General features: G+C 39.4%; 1 protein-coding gene across 9 annotated transcripts in view; it reads right to left on the bottom strand.

Moving 5' to 3' along the window:
- The window catches only part of ITGB6 (integrin subunit beta 6), a 98,374-nt gene that overhangs the window by 52,555 nt on the left and 24,696 nt on the right, over nucleotides 1-21,123 (bottom strand). For 5 of the 9 annotated variants that reach the window (XM_061344181.1, XM_061344183.1, XM_061344182.1 and 2 more), the window contains exons 13-16: nucleotides 18,733-18,852; nucleotides 4,141-4,524; nucleotides 1,788-1,955; nucleotides 628-804 (exon numbers count right to left, since the gene is read on the bottom strand). In XM_061344181.1, coding sequence (XP_061200165.1) covers nucleotides 628-804; nucleotides 1,788-1,955; nucleotides 4,141-4,524; nucleotides 18,733-18,852 — 849 coding nt within the window. Of the gene's footprint in view, nucleotides 1-627; nucleotides 805-1,787; nucleotides 1,956-4,140; nucleotides 4,525-7,842; nucleotides 8,018-15,661; nucleotides 16,004-17,154; nucleotides 17,322-18,732; nucleotides 18,853-21,123 lie in introns of those variants that run through there. The other 4 variants (XM_061344186.1, XM_061344187.1, XM_061344184.1 and 1 more) reach the window with 4 other exon arrangements.

Here is a 21,123-nt window from a genome sequence, read left to right as displayed (position 1 = left end):
TGAGGCAGCCTTTTGCATCACAGCTTTCCCACCCATTCCTCCACTTGGTCCTCTCCACACATGCTAAAATACCCACAGAAGGCATGCTGTCAGAAGGCTCCACAAAATTTGTCTGAGATGCTTGCTGTACAGGGGAAAACAAAAGGCTTATCAGAGGAGGAACACCATCCATTTATGGAAACAGAGTTGCCATATTCCCCCATACAGGATATTTAATTCAAGCCTGAAAAATGTTCTCATCGTTCACATTTGCAAGATAATTTATTTTCTTGCAAAGGAAGCTTAACGGGAGAAAGGGACACCAGGGTACATTGTGGAGAAGGTAAATGCTTGTATAATCCTCCAAAGAAACCAAGCACACTCCATAACCACAGCTGCAAGAAAGAATGGGACTCTCTGTGGGAAGGGATAATTAAGACAATTATACCCTCACTTAGCACATACCTCCACTTCTGCACTCAGTTTGTTAAGATGATAGCTTACCTTCACCCTTGCTTTTTCAAAGACTCACCAGCAGCAATGGGGGAGACGTCACAAGCTCCAATGCTTACCCCTTTTTCACAGGTAAAGAGGAAGTCTAACTACATCTCTGGTCACTACAAGGTCCCCAGAGAAATGTCTACTCACTGCTTAGGTTGCTTATGTAGTTCTGCTCTTCGGGGTTGGTGACACTCAGCAGGTCTCCTCCTTGCAGCTGACAGGCAGCTCTTGCCTCACGCCAGGTCAGCACAGATGCAAGGTTGAACTGGTAGCAAAGGTTTGTGTCAGGGTTCTTCTTCCAAAAAACGTCGCAGCCAGTTTCTGCTTAAAAACAGACCCATCACCAACAGCCCAAGACCACAAACTAATCAGAAATGCAGTAACTTGAACAATTCAATTAATGACAATGGCATCCCAGTGGAAGAACAATTCTGAACTCCTTTCATGTTCCTTTGTTAATGAACATATGGAAATAGGGCACTAACAGAATAAAATGTTGCTCCATATTTAATACAGCTGATAAAATCCTTGGGAGTTGATCTGCAGGTGGTGGTGATTTTCACAGCACTTGTGAAGCAGTCACTGGGTGTCCTTCTGTCTTATACTCAAGACAATAAACTTACTGTAATTACAAAGTATAAGTAAGGCTGAAAATACCATCTATTATAATGGTTGCCCAGCTGGTTTTAAGATGCATTGGAACAAAGATCTGAAAAGTAGTTTAAGCAGGGAGGCCTTTTCCAAACCACTTCTGCTGAGAGAAAATACTATTTTGTTTATTTATGCAAGAAGCTAGAATATCCATGGAGATCATACATCCAAAACATTTCTGATAGCAACTATTTTTAAGGCTATTGCTTCCATATGTTTTAGGCCCAAGGCGTGCCCAAGTATGCACAGAAGAAAAAGAATGTACAAGATGTAATACAGTCAAAAGCAAAACGTGACTTTGGAAGGACAGCCTTTACTTTACATGCTTCAGAGATGCTCTATATATATCACTGGAACAGAGGAGAGAGAGCTTTAGCTGCAGGGTTACATCAGTGGGCTGTGTGGAATAACATCCCTTTGTTCCCCCCCCCCCCCAACCCCCGGTTTTGCTTTTGGGATGAGGAGTTGGGTCTCCAAAAGCCAAACTTGACAAATTACAATGCAATTTGCTAAAGTCTTCTTTTGCATTTTTAAGAAAAACATTCCCCTCTAACAGAAAGGAATTAATCCAAAAAAGAGAGTGTTTTAGAATTACTAATAAAGAGCAAAGATACTCTTGGGAGGTGGGGGGAGACAGAAGACAAACACCACCTTACCAGCATTTGGGCAAAACCCCCATTTTTCATCTTGTTCATAGTGAGTTGTTGTGGCACACCAGGCAAATTCCTTTCCATCTCTGGTACACTCATAATACCACTTGTTGTTATATTTGAATGGAAAAATGCATGGGAAACCAAAGGAATTTCCCAGCAAGGTGTATGTTTCTGGAATAAACAAAATGCAGGGATTAAAAGAATGCAGACCACAGAAATTTCTTCACCCCCATATTTCATTCTTCCCATTTTTAGCAGCAATGATAGAGATAAATTGTGTAAAGTTATTTTTTAATTTCATTTTATAACTGATAACACACCGTTACAAGTATGAGCTGCATGACTTCAGTAAACAGAATTTGGGAATGATAAGCTTATGAAATGTGTCACCACATTCTCATAACTTAGTATAAGTGAAAAAATCCCCAAAAAACAGCCCACAACAAAACCACAACCACCAAAAAAACCCCCAAAGCCAAAACCTGAACAATTAACATATAAGATTCGCACTTACACTTCAGAGCAACTACATAAAACAATCATTAGCAGAATGAGTACACGGATGCAAACTCTACCTCCTTTTTTACTTGTCTATAATAGACAAGCAACTTAGCATTATTTCCCCTGCTCCTCCCACTCTTTATAAAGTGGATTTCTAATGTTTTTCCCACTCTCTTTGTCATTCTATGGGAAAGGAAACGTGAAAGACAAAGGAATATTAAACAAACCTTTTTTTTTTAAAGTTTTTAATGCCAAGGGGAATAATACCTAGCTAAAGAACTGATGTTATATACACCTGCTGCCACAATCAATTAAAGCCTTACAAAATATTTCCAGTATTTTCCTATTGTACTTTTGAGTACCAAAACATGGAGACAATTCAGTGCAACTAAAAGCTGCAAAAGCTTTACCTCAATGAGTGTCTCCTTAACCTCAGAGCTTCTGCACTGCAAAAGGTCAAAGAACCACAACCACATTTACAATGAAACTGTTAGTCTGTTTGTCAAAGATCCCATGTTGACAGCTTAAAGATCAAAGTCCTTCAACTACAGAATCAGTACATATCACCAGGTTCTTAGAGGTTTCCAGAGTTAATGACTGGATGAGCACATATAAAAAAGCAGTTTACACACTGCAAATCCCCTTTAAAGCCTTCTGATATGAACAGATTCTATAAAGGACATGGGTAAATAAAAAAAATAAATAATAAGTCCCAGCAAGAAACTAAATTTGTCATCTATAAACCTCTCACCACATCTATACACATTTTTTCCTTTAAAGATACTCCCCCAGCCTGGTGGTCTAACAGCCTGGCTTGCATTTACATGCGCATAAACTAAGAAAACAGAAACGGGAGTTGAAAGAGATTTTGCCAATTGCAGTCAACTACTTTGAGTCTGAAACTAGACTAGAAGCACCCGCCTAAGGCTGATCCTCTTCTCCCAGATGTTGCCGTACTAGGGCTAAAGCAGGCCTACATTCACCGCCCTGGGTGTACATAGCAAATGTGTAAGACCTTTTGTGGGTTTAAATATTTTCTATCTGGTCTCAATATAAACTTTACCAGGTTTTAAAGAAGAGTCTTGATGCTACAGTGCTTTACCAGGTATCCCAGGTCCCAAAGGAAGGACTGCTGAAAGCAGAGGCTAAGCCCAGCTACAGAGGAAACCACTGAGACCAGATCTGCAACCCAAACACCTAGTTTAAATGGGGAGAATAAACAGCCTCAGTCTGAGACACACCGTGCAAATATTAGGTCTTTCCTTCTACAGAAATGCCAATGAAGGGGTCAAGGAACAGTCTGCTGCTGTTTGTAGTCAATGGGTTTATCTTAGTCCTTATACCTGGAAAACTGGTCAGGTCTGCAGACATGGATCTTGACACACATTCCTATGCCTTTGCTAGAAGTACAGCGGGAATAATCAAAAGCCTGATCTTTGCTCCAAAGTTTGGCATGTTCAGAGTCCAGGTGCTGAATGCTGCAAACATTCATTTCAAGCACACTGTGATCACAGACTGATTTTCAGTGATGGGAATTCCAAATCCTTTGTTATCTCTCTTTGGGTTTATCTGACAAAGAAATCTGCAGGACAGGCAACTACAAATCCCTAGTTCCCCTTCTTATTTTATGAGGGATTTGAAATGTGCATTTCCTAGTTTGCAAGGATATTGGTGCTTTTTTTTTTTGGTTCATGGATAAGTGGCGGTATGCTCACTTCAACCATTGCACATGAAAACCCCAAACTTCTAGTCCCAAGCCACAATAGAAGCCAGATCACAAGTACCTGACATTGCTTCAGAAGAGCTTTTGAAAACTATACCTATCTATATTTCTATGACAAGATTTTACTTCTACCTTGAAATGGGTGTTCACAGAGGTCTTCATCATAGGACATAAACTGTTTCCACTGATAAGTAGATTGTTTTTGGGCCACAATATGTTTGCTGTTTTCAAGAGCTAATTTGTACTCAGACACACCGACTAATGCTTTTCCATCACAATTCCACCATAATGAGTATTGAGTTGAATCACATTCAAGCATGCTCAATGGCTGTTCTGGCCTACTGATGTTCAGTCCTAGACAGGTACTTCTGCCTATGTTGAAAAGACGGCGATTGGATACCCATTTCCATAACATGTCTTTTGACAGCTGATCGCAGTCTTCCAGAACAAGGCCAAGGGTGTCCACTTTAATGCATAAGTTGGAATCTTCACTTTGTATAATAAATATCCCTTTATCTGTAGGAAATAAAGAAAATAAAATATGTTTAGTTCTGTAGAACACTGCAATTGATCAAATAGGTTTAAAAGACAAATATTTTAGTTGGAGCTATTTAGGAAGAAAACCAAAAATATCCATCAGAACAACTGTCACTTCACAAAATAACAGTACTGGTCTAACTACACTGCCAGGTGAGATTTTAACACGTGGACCATTTGCAAGATCACAAAAATAAGGCTAGGTAGTATTTCTCAAGTTCAATAGCCATATAAAAGGGGTGCCCAGAAACATCAGTCCTATACAAAGAAAAAAACCCAAGGCATAGGTCACCAAGAAACACCCAGTAGTGGAGCACAGGTTTGTGTGTTACAGGAAGTCATACTGTACATTGTAAAATAATTCTCAGGGAGGGGGATCAGAGAGTGCAATTAAAGTGAAAGCTAAAAAGTTTAAGGCTGATATTGCCATACCCTCTGCCATACTCATTCTTTGAGCTCTGCAACTAAAGAGGCAGAAAGAAAATATTTACATTGTAAAGAGTATACAGAAAGGATAGGATTCATCTATACCACAAGAGCTGATGGTTAAGGGTTAGAGTATGCCCTCCCTACAAAATGCATATTGTTCAACCATACATGACTACCACGGACCACAGCAGATGTTGTGGGGTAAGCCTGACATCCCAGCTTTCTTGGAATCATGTAGAAATTCCCTGAGTTATGTGACATCACATTTTAAGTATGTGAAAAAAAGCCAACTGTTTAATGTCTTGGGAGCAAATGCTTAACTGAGCATATAGACTGAAAAAAGTAAGGGCAGCTGAGGAACTGGAAATCAGCAAAACATAAACCTGTAACAGCTCATCTATTTTATTCACTCTGAAATCCAATGGCAATCAACCCATGGAGTTCCTCTCACATCATAAGTGAGATATTTATTGTATGCCTCAGGAGATTATGTGCTGAAAACCTGAGCAATACTACCATTTTACCTTGAAATTGCACAGCGACGATTTCTGCCACGCGTGCTTTCTAGCTACTGTAATCCACTACACCTAACATTCTGAAGCAGTAACTACAACTGAAAAAAATCCAAACCCTCTCAAACTGACACAGCCCACATCTAAAATACGAGATGCAGAGGTCCACCCTGATGCTATCTTGGGTTTAGCACATACAGTTCAGGTGTAGCTCTAGAGAAGAAAGATTTTTCTTGAGCAGCAGTGGGACAGTGCTGTCACAGACAGGAGACAGCTCACCAGTAAGATGCACACACGACAAGCAGAACAAAGAGGATATAAATTACGAGGAGGTTTTTGCTTACAAATTCTGCACAAAGCACATCAAGAAGTCTGATTTACAAAGAGGACAGTCACACTGCAAATGGTATCACTGGTAGCAAGGGCACTTTCCACATAGCTATAGACACTGGTAGCTTGCAATGGTGTAGAAAGCAGGAACAAGCCTTTCTGACTGACAACAGATGAGAACCAGCCTGTTATATACAATTGCAGCTCCCAAGCACTCAACAGCTGTCTGACATTAAGTCCTTAACCCTTTGGGGCTGAGCAAGGTTCCTTTAATCACTGTATCTCTACCGTTCTGAGGTGCCTAAACTCACTGAAAAACCATCAGACAACACTGCCAGATACACTTTGCCTGTCTAGCCCTTCACCTTTGAGTTTTCGGTGAAGTTGTGCAGTTTGTGCTGGTTTCATTCTTCTTATCCAACCCAATCCTACATGGGCAATGCAGGCGTCAATATTTACATGTCCAGAAAGGGTTTCTGTCTCTCATGCCTTTCCCACAGCAGTCTTATCTTGGTTAGCCAAGAAAATACACTGTTCATTTGCTAGTTAAGTGGAAGCTGCGATGTTGTTAGCACCAGTAAACACTGATTAATGAGGTTAATTCACCATGATACTGGGATTCACACTTAAATAAGCTTCTTACGCAAACTCCTAATCTACCTCTGCCTCAACACCATACACCAACTCCCATGCAGCAGCTTCCTGAGGGTGGAGGGAGCAACACCATCAACCCAAAGATGAAGGATTCTCAACCTTTGAATGCCTTTATCTGTAAGGCTCTTAGAGTTGCAGGAACTGCTGAGAAAAGATAAGGGTCCTACACACTCTACACAGATGACTCCACTGCATGATATCTGTGAATAATACATGGTTCCCTTCTGCGCCCTACAGCAACTTGTGCCGAGAACGGCCAGACCATGACACGCGAGCCACAGAGCCCCCTTCCAAATGTGGTGTCTGCTCCCCAACTAGAAGATGCAATTAGCAAGAGAGCCATCCTGGCCCAAGGACTGCCAGGTAACTGCCAGCCCAAGGGAGAAGTAAGATGTGAGAGGTGGCAGGGTCAGTGGCAGCTCCATGGGCCCCAGCTCAGTTCTCTCAAGTGGGGCAGTGAGACAACTGGAATAGCTCCCAGCCTTCAGAACACCTCCAAAACTTCCCTTCTTTCAGCTGATGAAGCTATGCCATCTGTTTTACAGGTGCTCTCACTAAAGGGTTTTGTTACAAAGCTGCTAGGCTAGGAGGATTCTGTGCCCAAAGTCCTGCATATAAAGAGCTGTCAAAGGCTTTATAAACTTGCAAGCCCCAGAGGACCCAAGGAGAAAAAGACAGCTTATACTTCAGAAATTGACAGGGTGGAGAAACGCTGTCAGTTGGAAACAGCCAGCTTCTCCTACACCCAGGTCCTTCCATAAACCAACAAGGTGACAAGAAACAAACTCGCAGAAGTGAAGCATCAAGCTGACACAAAGTTGAAGAGCTAACAGCAGACCAGTCCCTCCAAGTTCCTGTTTACTTAGGTTCAACACAGTGAATAAATGGCTGTAGCAAAACTAGGAGACCAAGATATGTTCATTTCCTTCCTCCTCACCTCCCACTTCCTTCCCCCTCAAAAGGCGGTGAGGATTGCTTATGTGGCAATTGAGAAAATAACTGGAATTTATTGGAAAGGATAAAAACCGGTCACCTCTATTGCCTTTAAGTGCAAAGAAACCAACGGGCAATAGGGAGGGCTTCCAGACCCTTTCACCTCAGGACGAGGTAACACCTTCACCCTACCCAACCCCTCTTAGCAGGGGTAGGGTGAACCCCGGCAGAAGTCTCCCCCCACCTTGACACCTCCTGTCCGCCCACTGCACTAAGGCCCGTTGGCTTCCCCACGGCTGCAAGCGCGGAAAGGAGGGACGGGGCTGAGAGGCGTCCGGGAAGCGAACGGCTCAGCCCGGCGCCGCTGCACGACCAATGCCGCCCCCCGACCCGCCGCACCGCCCCCCGGCCCCGGGCCGGCCCCGGAGCCGTCACTCACTCCGAAGGGAGGGCACCTCGTCCCGGCGGAGGGCGGCGGAGCCCCGCGCCGTGCCGCCGAACAGCAGGCAGCACGCCAGGAGCTGCAGCCGCACGCCCAACATCGCCGCGGCACTGCGCCCACCCGGTCCCGCTCCGCTCCACCGCACCGGCCCCGCCGAGCCCTGCCCCGGGGAGGGCAGAGGAGCGATCCCACCCTGCGGCGCCCCGCGGCGCGGAGGAGGGGCGGGTCGGCCCGCGGGCTTCCCCCGTGCTGCCGCGGGAGGGGCAGCGGGGAGGTCGCGCCGGTGCCGCCTGACCCGCGTCCCTTTGCTCCAGGAGAGGGAACGCCGCCGGAGACTGGCCGGCCGGAGGTGGAAGCGCCGCTCATGCAGCTCGGGCCGTTTGCCCAAATCAGGGTCGTGGATTCATGCGGACAAAAAGCTCTGTATTAATCTTATTTTCCATCCGAAAACACTTTCTCATGCCTACACTCCAGGTACTTTTATCCTAAAAAGGAACCAGAAAATACCCAGAGACACTGGAGGTGGGAGATCATCAATAGCACAGTCCATGTTTGCAGGTTTGCTGCTCTGTCCCTAAGCAGCATCACTTCTAAACACCCCACTTGGGTGACTTGGGTTTTTAGCTGGGTCAGCTTGTCAGCTCGAAGTCATTTTACATTTTGGAATGGGGAAAAATTACTGCCTTCTTCCATTTTGCTAGGGTCTTCAATAGAATATTCGAAGGAGCTGCCCTGCTTGGGTTTTGAGTCTTACGGAAGCCATGAATAGCAGACGGAAACTTGAAAGCAGAACTTTTAGTTAAAGATAGAGCAGTTTTACTGGAATCAGCAGGACAGTTTGGTTTTAATCTGCATAAGCATGTTTCTGCATGGTTCTTTGTAGCAGACAAGTATACAAATGTATTCATAAATGTACAAAAATAAACGTATAGTGTTGGAGCGTAATTGAACTGAGCCTCTGTTCCCCCATGTCCATCTCAATAATCATAATAAAGGATGGAAACAGAAACCTCTGGGCTTGGGCAGAGTTTCTCACTGGCAGTTTAGTAGAAGGAATTGAGAAGCAAGTGAAGCCAAACACTTGTAAAGAAGCAGATAAGTAGGAGGGTTTCTCCAAACAGTTTAACAGACGATAAAAATGTCTGGCAGAGAACAAACAGCAGGAAACCCTGCTGAACAAGCTGTTTGGCCAGTGACCTGGCTCTGCAAGACAGAAGGGTTCTAACTCTACAGGAACTGCAGTGTTCCTCTCAGGAAAGCTGCAGCTTTCGGAGAATTTCAGATTCTAAGAGAGAAGCTTGTAAATGGCCGTTCATGAAGATCTGGCCACTCAGAACTGTCTACAGCTCTTCAAGAGGATTTGGCCACTTTGAGTCGTGAGCTCTGTTGCTCCAGGGCCCCCCTCTTGGGTCACGCTGAGAGATCACGCTGTGTTTGTGATCCCGTATTTAAAAGTAAAGGTGCCAGTGAGCTGCTTGGAGGGCACGAGCCTGACCTCCGATGGGTTTTTCTGCTGAACTCAGTAAGTTCAAAGTAAGCACATTCTGATTCCCAATAATGAACGTATCAACAGTGTTTCTGTAAATATTTTACCAAATGCAAAGAAGCATTTATTAATTCTGTGTAGTTTTTCTTCACTATTCAGATGAATCTCTTTGGCTAAGCAGGTTTTTACTGTCTAGAATCTGTCCTAGTCTTTCTAAACTGGCAAATCCTTTCTAAATGCATTTATACTGGCCTGGGTATTTATAGCTAAGCTATCCCTACTTAATTACCATAGTAAGACATCTTTGCTGGCATAGTGGCTTGTAAAAGCAATGCGGTTGACAACATTTTCTGAGGAAAACTTGATGGCATAGTTTATATTATCTTACACATCAAATTGTGTAACTTTCCAATTGTATTTGTTTACCTGCTTTTCTTCAGAGCACTTGCTGTAGTGATTTGGCTCCTTTATTTCATTTTCTATCTGGAACCCACTTTTTGTAAATACTTTTAATTTCTCTGTTGATGATCTGTTTTCTTTTTGTGTATACTTGGGCTCATATATGTATATGTGCACTTTTCTGAGCTGATCTGTCATTGCTATTTAGGTACTCTACACAGCCATTCAACACCTCTGTCTTTGCTTAGACAGTAACTCAGAAGAAGTGGGGCTTGAGCATAGCCTTAAACTCTGTTATTTACTAAAAGACCAAGAACTACAATTTAGGAAGGATAGACAACCTCTTAACAGCATACCATCAACCTAGTTGGGAAAACCAAAAGGAAATAAAACCCCCCAAACCAACAAACTTGTCTGGATGTAAAGACATATGCTTGCAGAAATTCTAGGGCATAATGTGTACCTGGTGCTGACATGACTTTACAAGTTGGGAGTAGGTGTGCCTTTGCACCTTGTGCACTCCCTCTCAGAAGAGCTGATCTTTTTTTTTCTAGCTGTGTGTTTATGTTTAGAAACCCTGCAGGTAATGGAAACATTCACTGTGCTCATTAGAGAATACTCACACAGGGAAACCCAAAGCAATTTTACTTTCCTCTTTCCTTTAACAATTTCTTCTCCAGTGGAATAGTTTTTGCATTAGATACATTTTATGGAATACAAAGTGAGGTATGGACGTTTGTTTGTTATCTTTCTGTTTTGTGGTAAATCAGATATAGTCAGTCTCATATCTGAGGATTTAAGAGCTGGGATTTAAGAAAGTCTGGAAGCCAGAGCTCCCATTGCCTTCATGATGGTAGAATGTTTCTTCATTACTTACATAATTTATATATAATTATACTATATCCACACTTACACATATGGGTAGGCAGCAGGGAACCACTTGTTAAAATTTCTACGCTCTTCTCTGAATTTTATGCTGGTAAGACAATAGAAAAAGCAAAAATATTTTTTTAACCAGTGGGAATGACTTGCCACCAATGCTATTAATCCATTCCGGCCAGGTATCTTGGCCTTTGATATAGAGAAAGGCAATAAAATTCTCAGGTTTTGTTGTTTTCTTTTTTCCTTTTTTTAATCGGTTCTTCATATCTATGATAACCTAAAATTGAAGCAACTGGGAGTTTATTAAGCAGTAATTATACTGTATAGGTCTGATTTTTCATGTCAGCTGAGAATTCTAGAGAAAGCAAGTTTTAACCTCTCACCTCAGAAGATGGACAAGAGGTACAATTTGCCTTTGAACTAGAGTTACTAACATTGTAGCCTGAAGTTTGTGGTAAACACTTTTCCAAACACAGGTAACATTCAACTGCTGAACAGCAAATAGAAATTTCCTGTTTCTTCATACATAAAGACCTTGGTTTTATTTACACTCCTACCTATTCTAAATGTGGAAATGGTAATGAAAAAAATTACTGTTGAGAAAAGTTCCCTGTGGAGAAATGACTTTTTAAAAAGATACATCATACCTTGAGAACTTCATCCACCTGAGTACAGAAATGTCTTAAAACTGTTTTAAATTGTCTATTTTGATCAAAATTTTTTACAAAATGTAAAAAACACTATTTAAAATATTTAAAATTTAAAAAAATTAAGACTGAATTTTTAAAAAATAGTTTTATGCTAAAACTGTAGCATAAATAGCATGAGGAAGGGACAGCTTGCAATGAAAATCAGGTTTTGGTTGTTTCTTGCACTGGCATAGTTATTGGGAGAAGAGAAAACCTGAGCCAGCTTCAGGAAACAATTGTAATCTACCATGACCTTTGAAAAGCCAAAGCCTTTATAGTTATCTGCAGTACCTGCCATTATTGTGCTTTTGTAGCTATCTATCTGTCAATATTAGCTAATATGTGTGTATGTCAGTGAAAACACAGAAGTTTCTAAGCATGAACCATTCCTGAAACCAAACAAAACCCACCAAAGAAGTACAGATTTTTGAGGGTAGCATACATTCTAAATTACTTGCCATGAGCATACGTTATGCAGTTGTATCCGTTTCAGTTTTTACAATCCACTGTGAAATGCAAGAGAATGATCTTACATTTTGCCTGGAGAATACAATGAAGTTTAAGTACAGTTCTGTCAGGAGTGCAGAGGTATGTTCTTTTTCGCTGAGGAAATTAGCAGACATCAAAATACATGAATTTTCATTAGAGGAAAAAAAAGGGAACTGAAGAGATTAAAGAGAAAATATGCATTTTGCTATGTAGGTCCAAAAATATATTACGGCTGTTAAACTTGAGGAATGGATGGATCGTTAGCTTTAAGCAAGTTACACAACTTCGGGATCACTCTATAAAAGAATGTCATATGTAATCAATCAGAATTCCAGAAATGGGTTGCTTACAGCATTCATCCATTAACTCATTTCCTTAAAAAGTAAGAAGATCAAAAATAGAAGAAAACCCAGATGTAAAATTTCATGTGCTGTCTTAAAAAAGCAGGGGGAGGAGTTATAAGGTCTAAGGTATGCCAAAGCATGATAAGTTTGCTAAGATTCGTCAAATCATGTGAAAACAATGATAAAAACACATGCCAAAATGAAAAATGAAGAAAGAATAATAAAATGCATTTAAAAATGCATTTGACTTTACTGTTTTTATTCAAGGTTAAATAGCTCCTTTTTCACAGAAAAAAGGTGGAGCATTCACCTGTTTCTTTCAAATAGACTACAATAAAAATTGTCTCTTTTTTTACTTTTAGATGTTGTGTGATAAGTTTTATGGGGCAATTAACTCCCTTATGCATATTGCAAACCAAACTTGAACTCCTGTATAAAGGCAGACAAGACATGGAGGGTATTGCACTTGACATCCGAGTCTTGTATCCCAGGCTCCATGCCCACTAATTATATTACAAAACAAAGTTAAATGCAATCTGGACACATACAATACAGGTTAACATCCAACTTTTATAAATTAAATGAAAAATGATCCATTTAACATGTATTACTGAAATTACTATTCTACAGGGTGTAAAAGATACACAAATACCATGAAATTGCTAATGATTATTCTTTTATTCAGTTTAACTGTTCAGTGAATAAAAGTGTTACTATTAAAAAATGTTTTGGCCACTCTCAAGGTCCAGCCTCAGGTCAAAACAATATTCATGAAATCAGTAGACCCACTCACCACACACAAACCCATTCATCACTTGGTGGAGGGAAAAAATAAAGAAGAAGGTGAACTTTGGTACAAATGCTACAAGATAAAAGCAATACAGTTAATAAAAATAAGACGAACACCACTCTTGTTTTTAGGGTGAATGCCAAGTAGGGTCTTGAAAGTTCTTGAGATCTGGGGGTTTAGTAAAATTTTATTATATAAATTACTGCTGTTAAAAGGATGGCTCATATGCATGAGCCTACTTCTTTAATATCCTTCAGTAACAGAGACCTTCCTCACCAAGCCCTTCTCTCTTCTGATGAATTCTTTGAAGGTGCACTGACCATTCATAGTACAGGCGGTCACAGAAGTGAAATCGCAAAATATACTGCCTGATTTCTGTACATCTTTGATACTTTGGAGAGAGATTGCTAGGAGGAGTAATTGAACTGTAAACATTGTCTGCATACCAAATTGAAACTTTGCTCATGATTAGAAGTTGCAATTGATGGGAAGAGAGTGGGTAGCTTTGTGAAATGAAATCTCCTCTAGGATCAGGGAATGTAGACCAGCAAGTGTTTGATATGAAATGCGGGCACCACTTTGTTAATAATGTTTGAATACTGAAATGCATTTCAATATTGAAATGAGTGATCTACAGAAGAAGGTCTTTCAACCCTAATATTGAGTATCAGAATCAGCCTTCTCAGAACAGAACTTAAAAGGTATTTAATAAACAGTATAGATTTTTGTTACTTTAAAAGTAATAAAAGTAATGTAGCTTCTTTCAGAGAAAGTTTATTTGTTAACTTCTAGTTGAAAAACAAAGGAGTAACAGATAATTTACATGAACTAAATCCAGATTTCCCTAGTCCCTTAGGCAATGCTGACCCAACTGGAATCCAAGACAAAATCTAGGGTCCACTTTTGCCTCCTGTCAGTTTATCCATGTGCCAGGAAAACAGGATTTGGTCCCACATGTAACTTGCACTGACATCTGTGGGAGTTTAGTGGTTGCAAGGGCTGCAGATGCAAGCCTTTGTCTGTGCACAGTTTCCACTATGAGATACGCAGAAATACTGAAGGGTACAGATGTGAACCTGTAACTTATCTGTTCCAGTTTAATGACAGCCATCATTTCCTTCACACTGCAATAATCTTGTATTTAATATGTGGTTATAGTATCACCTTATTTCCAAAGGTGTCTGATACTGTTTATCTTTGCACAGAAATATATACTATAGGTTCTAATCCACTAATAGACAGTATTAACCAGTTTGTTTAAACAAAACAATCTTTGTAAACCAAAACTAATAGTTTCACTGAAACTAGATCCTCATCTGTAGCCATTGACTCAGTAGGCTTTGGATCAGGCCCTAAAACAGGCATGGGTCAGAGCTAGCTAATATATCAGTCTCACATCCAGGAACTGTAGAGGATATAGAGACTGAAGTTGCACAGACTTTGTAAATATTTATTACAAAATGGACATCGAGTTTTTTAGTTCAAATATATGATCTACTATAGGGAATGTACATAAGTTTGTCTGTGACTGTGTCAATGTACCTTTGATGTCTAAGAAGTCTTCTTTTGTAAGTACATTCATATGTACATTTTGACCATCTGTTCCAGAGTACTAAAAATGCAGAGGAAAAGTGGTATTAAAAAGTAAAGTACATATTGTTAGCTTAAAATAGCCCAATACTGTAATTTTTCATGCCAGCATGTTTGCTGATTTTGTTGGGCTTTTTTTTTATTTTCCCCTGGTTCGATGCATGATAACAGCATTACAGTTTAAGAATTTATGGCAAGTCAGGAGTAACTAGCTACAACTGAGATTTAAAAACCTCATTATTGTCTTGGAAATGAATATGAAGTGGAATCTATAGGTCTGTTTGTTACTCAGTTTGGAAAAAATACAAAAATTGGCCCAAAAGAGCTGAATACGTTATTTCACACATGAATAAACAGTTTGAGTGCTGGGCTTTGAAAGAACCTCACAATTTTGGATATATCAACAAAAGAGTGCTGTCTTTGTGTGTGATACTGAGTCTTTGTGTGTGATCTTTTCCTGCATCTAAAGGGCTTTTGCAATGGTTCATGTAATGGTCCAGCATGCAAGGTTTATTTTGAGTGCCTAAATGGTGAAATGGAGTTCTGGTTTAAAGTTTCTCTACTGGGGTCTCTAATTTACAATTGTTTCTCTTTTCCTCTGGATCCTCTCTACTGAAATTTAAAGGAAAGAAAGAAAGAAAAAGAATTAAAAAGAAAAAAAAGGAAAGGCAGTTTATGTCTGGAACAGAAAACAACTCTGCAAGTGAATAAGGCTTGATTTAACTTTCCCTGAGAAAACCCCAGGGACTGGCTTCTTAAAGAACATCAAACAGCCACAAGGACAAGGAAAGAGGGAAACACAGCAAGAAAGAAGAATTAGAGAGGAGATGTTTCTGTATACCTTAGATGCACAGAAGATGAGCAATAATACTACTAGTTTATGATGAAAGACTACTCGGTCACACAAGTGCTATGAGGAACCTCTAACCTCAGTAGTTTAAGCTGCATCCATGAAAAAATTATCTTCTAAAATTTAATCCAGCCCACCAAATAGACTGGTACAAATACATTCCTAAATACAAATATATGGGATTGGAGTTCAGTATACAGCTCATCGGATATACCTGATTTCACAAAATAGGCTATACAATATACATATGATGATTTTAAACCCTCAATATTCATGAAAAAAAATAAAAATATTTGTGATGCTAATTTTTTTTAAGATTGAGGGCTTTAATATTAAAGTTGGTGTGGGTTTTTAAATATTTCTACTAACTTTTACCATTAATATGTTATCTATAGTTTTGCCAACACAAGATAGATTTTCTCTAACAGAATGCTTATACCACTGTGATGTGTAAACAAACATCACCTAATCAGCTGAGAAGAAACAAGTGGTTTTAGATTTCCTGCCAGTAAAACTAAGTTTGTAGTGTCGGAGGTGCTAACAGGAATCTGCAGCCATGGCCCCTTTTTGCTTTTCTTGATTCTTGTAAGTTACATTTTTAAAAGTGGTTGTTGAGCCTCTGTACAGTGGATTTGTTTCCTAAAAAAAAAAAAAAAGAAAAAAAGAAGCAAACACAAACAGAAGGGAGTCATGCAATGTTTAACTCATTTTGTCATAGCTTCAGTGCAAGAAGTAGCTGCACACCGTTGCCTTGAGCATCCCTCTGCAGTAAAGGGATCATTTTGATCCATGATTCCTGACCCAGCATTACAGTGCGGGTTGTACTCTGCTTCCCGATGTGCAGAAGATGATTTGTATTCTACTTTGTGAGAAACTCAGGCCAGAGATCTGCCTGGTCCAGCAATGTGCTTCCAACAGTGGGCAAATCAGGCTGCCAAGGAAAAACTGACACACATTTCACAAACCTCCAGGGTCAGAGGGACTGTCCTCCCCTTATGGATTTGTCTGTAGACATTTTAAATCCATGCAAACTTTTATCATCCAGAATATCTTTGGAAACAAGTGGTATGCCCTAAGCACGTATAGTGTAATGTCTTTTGACTTCTTCGGAGCTTGGTATCTCACTAATATGAGAAAGCCAGCATACCACTTGTCCTTCTGACATCCACCAAAAATGCTTACTCAACATGCTTTTTTCCAAAGAGCCTCAGAAGTCTGAAAGATTTTGCTCAGAGCAAAAAAGCCAGTGTCAGAGAGGAAAGAAGAAAAGGGAACATGTGGTAAAAGCTTGCATTAAGCACCCACAAGCTATAGATAGGAAATAAGGCCTGACTTTTTTTGTCCTTTTACCTGCATTTTGGACAGCCTACATTCATTGCTGCTCTGTGTAAATGAGCTTACATTATCACACAGGGGTCAACAGTAATGTCTCTTTCCCAAAATGGGCTCTGTTTCTGGGAAGAGGGGTGCAGCTCTGATAATCACATAGGCAGTGAATAACTTTGCTAAGATTACTCAAAGGTAAGGTACTAATTAAAAAAAGAACTAATAGAAAATGTTATCTACATGCTTTGACATGTGGAAGGAATTAAACCAGGAGATCAAATTCTAGCTATTTTTCATACCTAAAAAAATCCTAATTACACTTTACGGAATACTAAATGTAGTGAAAAGCTACAAGTAAAATCTATCAATGTAAAGGAACAAAACCAAGACAGATGATTTTAGAGCCTGTTGCGCACCATGCAACCAAATTAAAGGATCTCATATAAAGTCAATTCATAACGTACCGTTTGCCATTTAACTTTTGATTTTTCCACTTCAAACTTGGCCACCTCTTTTCGGTCCTGAACTGACACCAGTAGTTTCCATATACAAAGTAAAACAATGCCAATGAGAAGAATAGCAAGGATGACACCCACCATTATCATTGGAATATTTGGAAGCTGTGGGCAATCTGTGGAAACAAAACCGATTATGACTGTGGATATCCAATCAATAAATTCTAGGCAATTAAAAACAGCCAAGAGGCACGCTGGGCTTTTCATTTACTGAGAAGCGTGCATGCCTTTTACTTCTAGTCCATGTTATTTTTCTCCTGTTAGTTGCTAAACCGGCTAACTGTGAAACTGGCTGAAAAATACTGCATTAAAATGTTACAAAAATTAATTGCTAACTTCTTCCCCTGGTAGTTTATTGTGTCAGTTAACAGCTGCTGGAGGCCTTATCTCAGTTCACGTTTGCACACATTGCAGCCACCACAGCACAGTAGCTTCAAGGCCAGGGAGCTGAGCAGCAGATGACTACACAGCTGGTTATTGTAGAGTGATGGGAGGGCCACTACACAGGGTTTAATGAGCTGAGTCTCCCTTAAGATATTTATTTCACTTTTTTCTTTTATTCAGATCTACATAAAATGCATAGTAAATGTATTTAATAAAGAGAAAAATCTTACTCTTAAATTCTTGAGTCTTAGGGGTGTAGTTTACAAAGGGATGTGCCTCTTTAGTACTAGCTTTGTTACAACTATCTTTGGTTTTGTATAGGTTACAGTTACAGCAGAACACTTTTATGGTAGAAGCTGCTTTTATTTGTGTAGTGAAATCACTTTTATTCTCACATGTCTGCTAAACAAAGGCTTCAGAAAGGGTCAGCACCATTTGTGCTAACAGAACAAGGCTGCAAATCTGCTTTCTCTAAAACTAAAAAACATTTAACCCTGAGACACTGGGTGTGTCAAAACAAGCAAACAAACAAGAGTATTTTTATTGCCTGGAAACTAAAGTGTTTGGCAGATGAAAAGCAGTGTCTGTGTTCTTTCCTGTCCTACATGATTAGAAGCTTTAATGAAACATCAGTAGTGAAGCAGCAGCAAATAACGTAGCAATGTTAAATGAAAGGATATAAAGAGTTTTCTGTTGAATATCAGTTATGTAAAATATTCAAAACTTAATGGTACTGGAACAATAAAGGTAATTATAAATGTCTTCATCAGGTATACCCACTTACATTGTCTTGGGTATTTGTCCATCTTCAAAATATATGTAATTTCAAAGTGACTTACAGTTTTCTCATATAATGCAAAAGACATTTGGTATTATCATCTTTGATTTACACAAGGATTTAGAAAAAAATAACTTACTCTTGCAGCCCAGGGATCATTCTGACAATCTTTCATTAAAGGCCAAGAATTTATTTTACTAGTGCATGAAATAAGTACTTGAGGAGGTGGTCTTCTAGCTGGGCAGGGGATAGCTATAAACACAGGGAAGTTCTGTGCTGCTTAAAAATGCTCAGCTTCTAGATAGCTCACCCTGCCTGCGTTTTTAAATTCGATTTATGAAGAAAAAGCAATATTCACTGCTTACCTTTCTGTTCTATGCTATGAATGACTGTCTTCCCCTGTTCATCCACAGCCAGTAGAAATGTGGTTATACATTCATTTTCCCCCTGCAAAGAGCAGGGAATGGATTTATCCTCTGAATAATCTGCAGAGGGAAGGAGAGAAAGTCATTGTTCAAATCAGATTAAATTTAACGTGTAATAACAAAAGAGACTGCTGGCATTGTGCTTGTCACAGCCTCATCTGTGGATGGTAAAGAGTGAAGGATGAAAGCAGAAATAACCTCAGAATTTCTACAGAATTTAACAACCTTTCTTTTAACCCAAGCTTTGTTTTGTTTCCAGTTTTTCACTTCTATCTTCAAAGAACAGATTCAGGTGTTGTCAATCTGCAGTGACCATATAGTGTACTGTGAATTTCAATGACTTGGAAGTGCTTCCAAGATGCTTTACCACCAGCTGTCTAGGAAATGTAATAGTCCCCAGTTACAGGACAAAGTAAACAGCATGTTCTCTTTGGTTTACAGCTACTCCTACCATGTCTAGGTTATGTTTCAGAAGTAGACATACACACAGCAATGGATAACGTTAAAAGGGCTGCATTTATGTCTTCCACAATAGCCCTCTCAAAGATTAGTGTGTCCAGCACTGTCATAATGGTAAATATAGATTAATAACAGAAACTGTGATTCTGGGATCTTTGTAACATGATTCCGAGGGAAGCAGATAAAAAGTGATCTGAGGTGACAGTCTGGCCTCCTTCATTTGTCTCTCAATTTTATGCAGATCTGCACAAAAACTTAATCTTTTTAATTTTATTTATTATTTTATTTATTTATTTATTTTTGATGATTTCTAACCAGGAAGCCTTTTCTGCTGAGAAAACTTCATCCACAGGGAACAGACAGGCAGGAGGAAGCTGGCTCTAAGAGACAATGTAATGCAAATGATTGAAAATTGAGACTGCAGGTCCAGAGCCAAGAATACCGTATTTGAAGCCTAACAATTACAGAATATTTATATAGAGCAAAATGTCTGACCTCACAATACCTTTGGGGCTGAAGACTTACTATATTTCCATATAACCCAGTATTTTTACAGCCTTGGAAATCTAGGAATGCTTTTTAATACATTTTTTGGAAAAAACTTAGGTTTTTGTTTTTAGAGGTAAGAAAAACCAGTAAATTTCTCAAGCATTTCTTTAAAAATAGTTGTCACTTTCCATTAGTTCTTAGCCATTTAAAACTCTTTCAAAAATTTCATAAGCAACTGTGCTGAAAATCTTAAGTTCTCAAAATTAGTAATGAAATATAAAGCAGGAAGCAGACAGGATATGGATTTTAAAGAACTCTGTGGTACATAAAGAAAAAAGTGCTCACTTTTCTTTCTGGTGTTTTTGTCTATATTGCTTATTGTCATAAAGTCTGGTCTTACAGACAACACTGCTGAACACCATAGAAAATACAAAAGTATAAATAGAGGACTGCCCTAGAGTCCTTGTCTCTGCTTGTTATAAAAAGATAATCAACGGGGTAGATTTTAATGGAAACATGATTTGTGATACCCTTGTATTTAACCTGTTGCCTGTCCTGAGTGCCAGAGCAATGTGTTATCTATCAAGGCGACAGACAGACAAGACTTGCTGATTGAACAAGATCTGTTTTTGTTAGAAGAGCCACAAACTGCAGACCGAGTGTGCTGATTTAATGGCACTCATTACCGGTCACAATTCCAGTAATGCTGTCACAAGTTTTGCAATATTGGTTGTTTCCCAATTCTTTTAAGCAAGAACATCCAGAGAATATTAGCTTGCTTAAAAAAAAAAGGAAAAAAAAAAAGGAAAAGGGTAGTTGTTAGCTATCCTGAAGGCAGAGACAAACTTGCAGGCATATTCCAAATATCATCCAGAAGGCAGTAACTGCAAAGATATTAGTTATATCTAAATTGTAACTTTTAATTTGAGACCAAGGGGAGCAGAAATCTGGTCGTGTGCAAGGATGAAGAAATTAGAACAAAGATGCCAGTTCAAGCCATTCAGAATGTTGCTTACGCTTAGTATTTTCATTTCTCTGATGTTATTTTTAGGATGAAGGATCACTAAGAGAGACTATTGCATACATGATTTTCAGTTCATCAGCACTAAAATTTGCCTAGGTAGGTAAACTACTGTAATTTACACCTGTGTAATTTTCTGCATTCTGCAGTAAACCATCATACTTCTCCCACTTCTGCCTGCAACCTAATTCCATTCATTTCAGTGGTATTTAAAATGGAAGAATAATTCTGTAAGAGTGGTAAGCTGGAGCTCCAAGGTGCAAAAGACTATTTCTTAACAGATACTTAGATAAAAGATTCAACAATAACAAAAAATTGACTGTAAATTTAAATGTCATTATACCCTTTCTTATTTGTCCTTT

Source organism: Neopsephotus bourkii, unplaced genomic scaffold (genome assembly GCF_033783945.1).
Source record: "Neopsephotus bourkii isolate Nb327-2 ecotype Australia unplaced genomic scaffold, CSIRO-AGI_Nbou_v1 NB_196, whole genome shotgun sequence".
Classification (NCBI taxonomy): Eukaryota; Metazoa; Chordata; class Aves; order Psittaciformes; family Psittacidae; genus Neopsephotus; species Neopsephotus bourkii.
The sequence above is the reverse complement of the archived record's forward strand: the minus strand, read 5'-3'. Positions and strand labels throughout refer to the sequence as shown.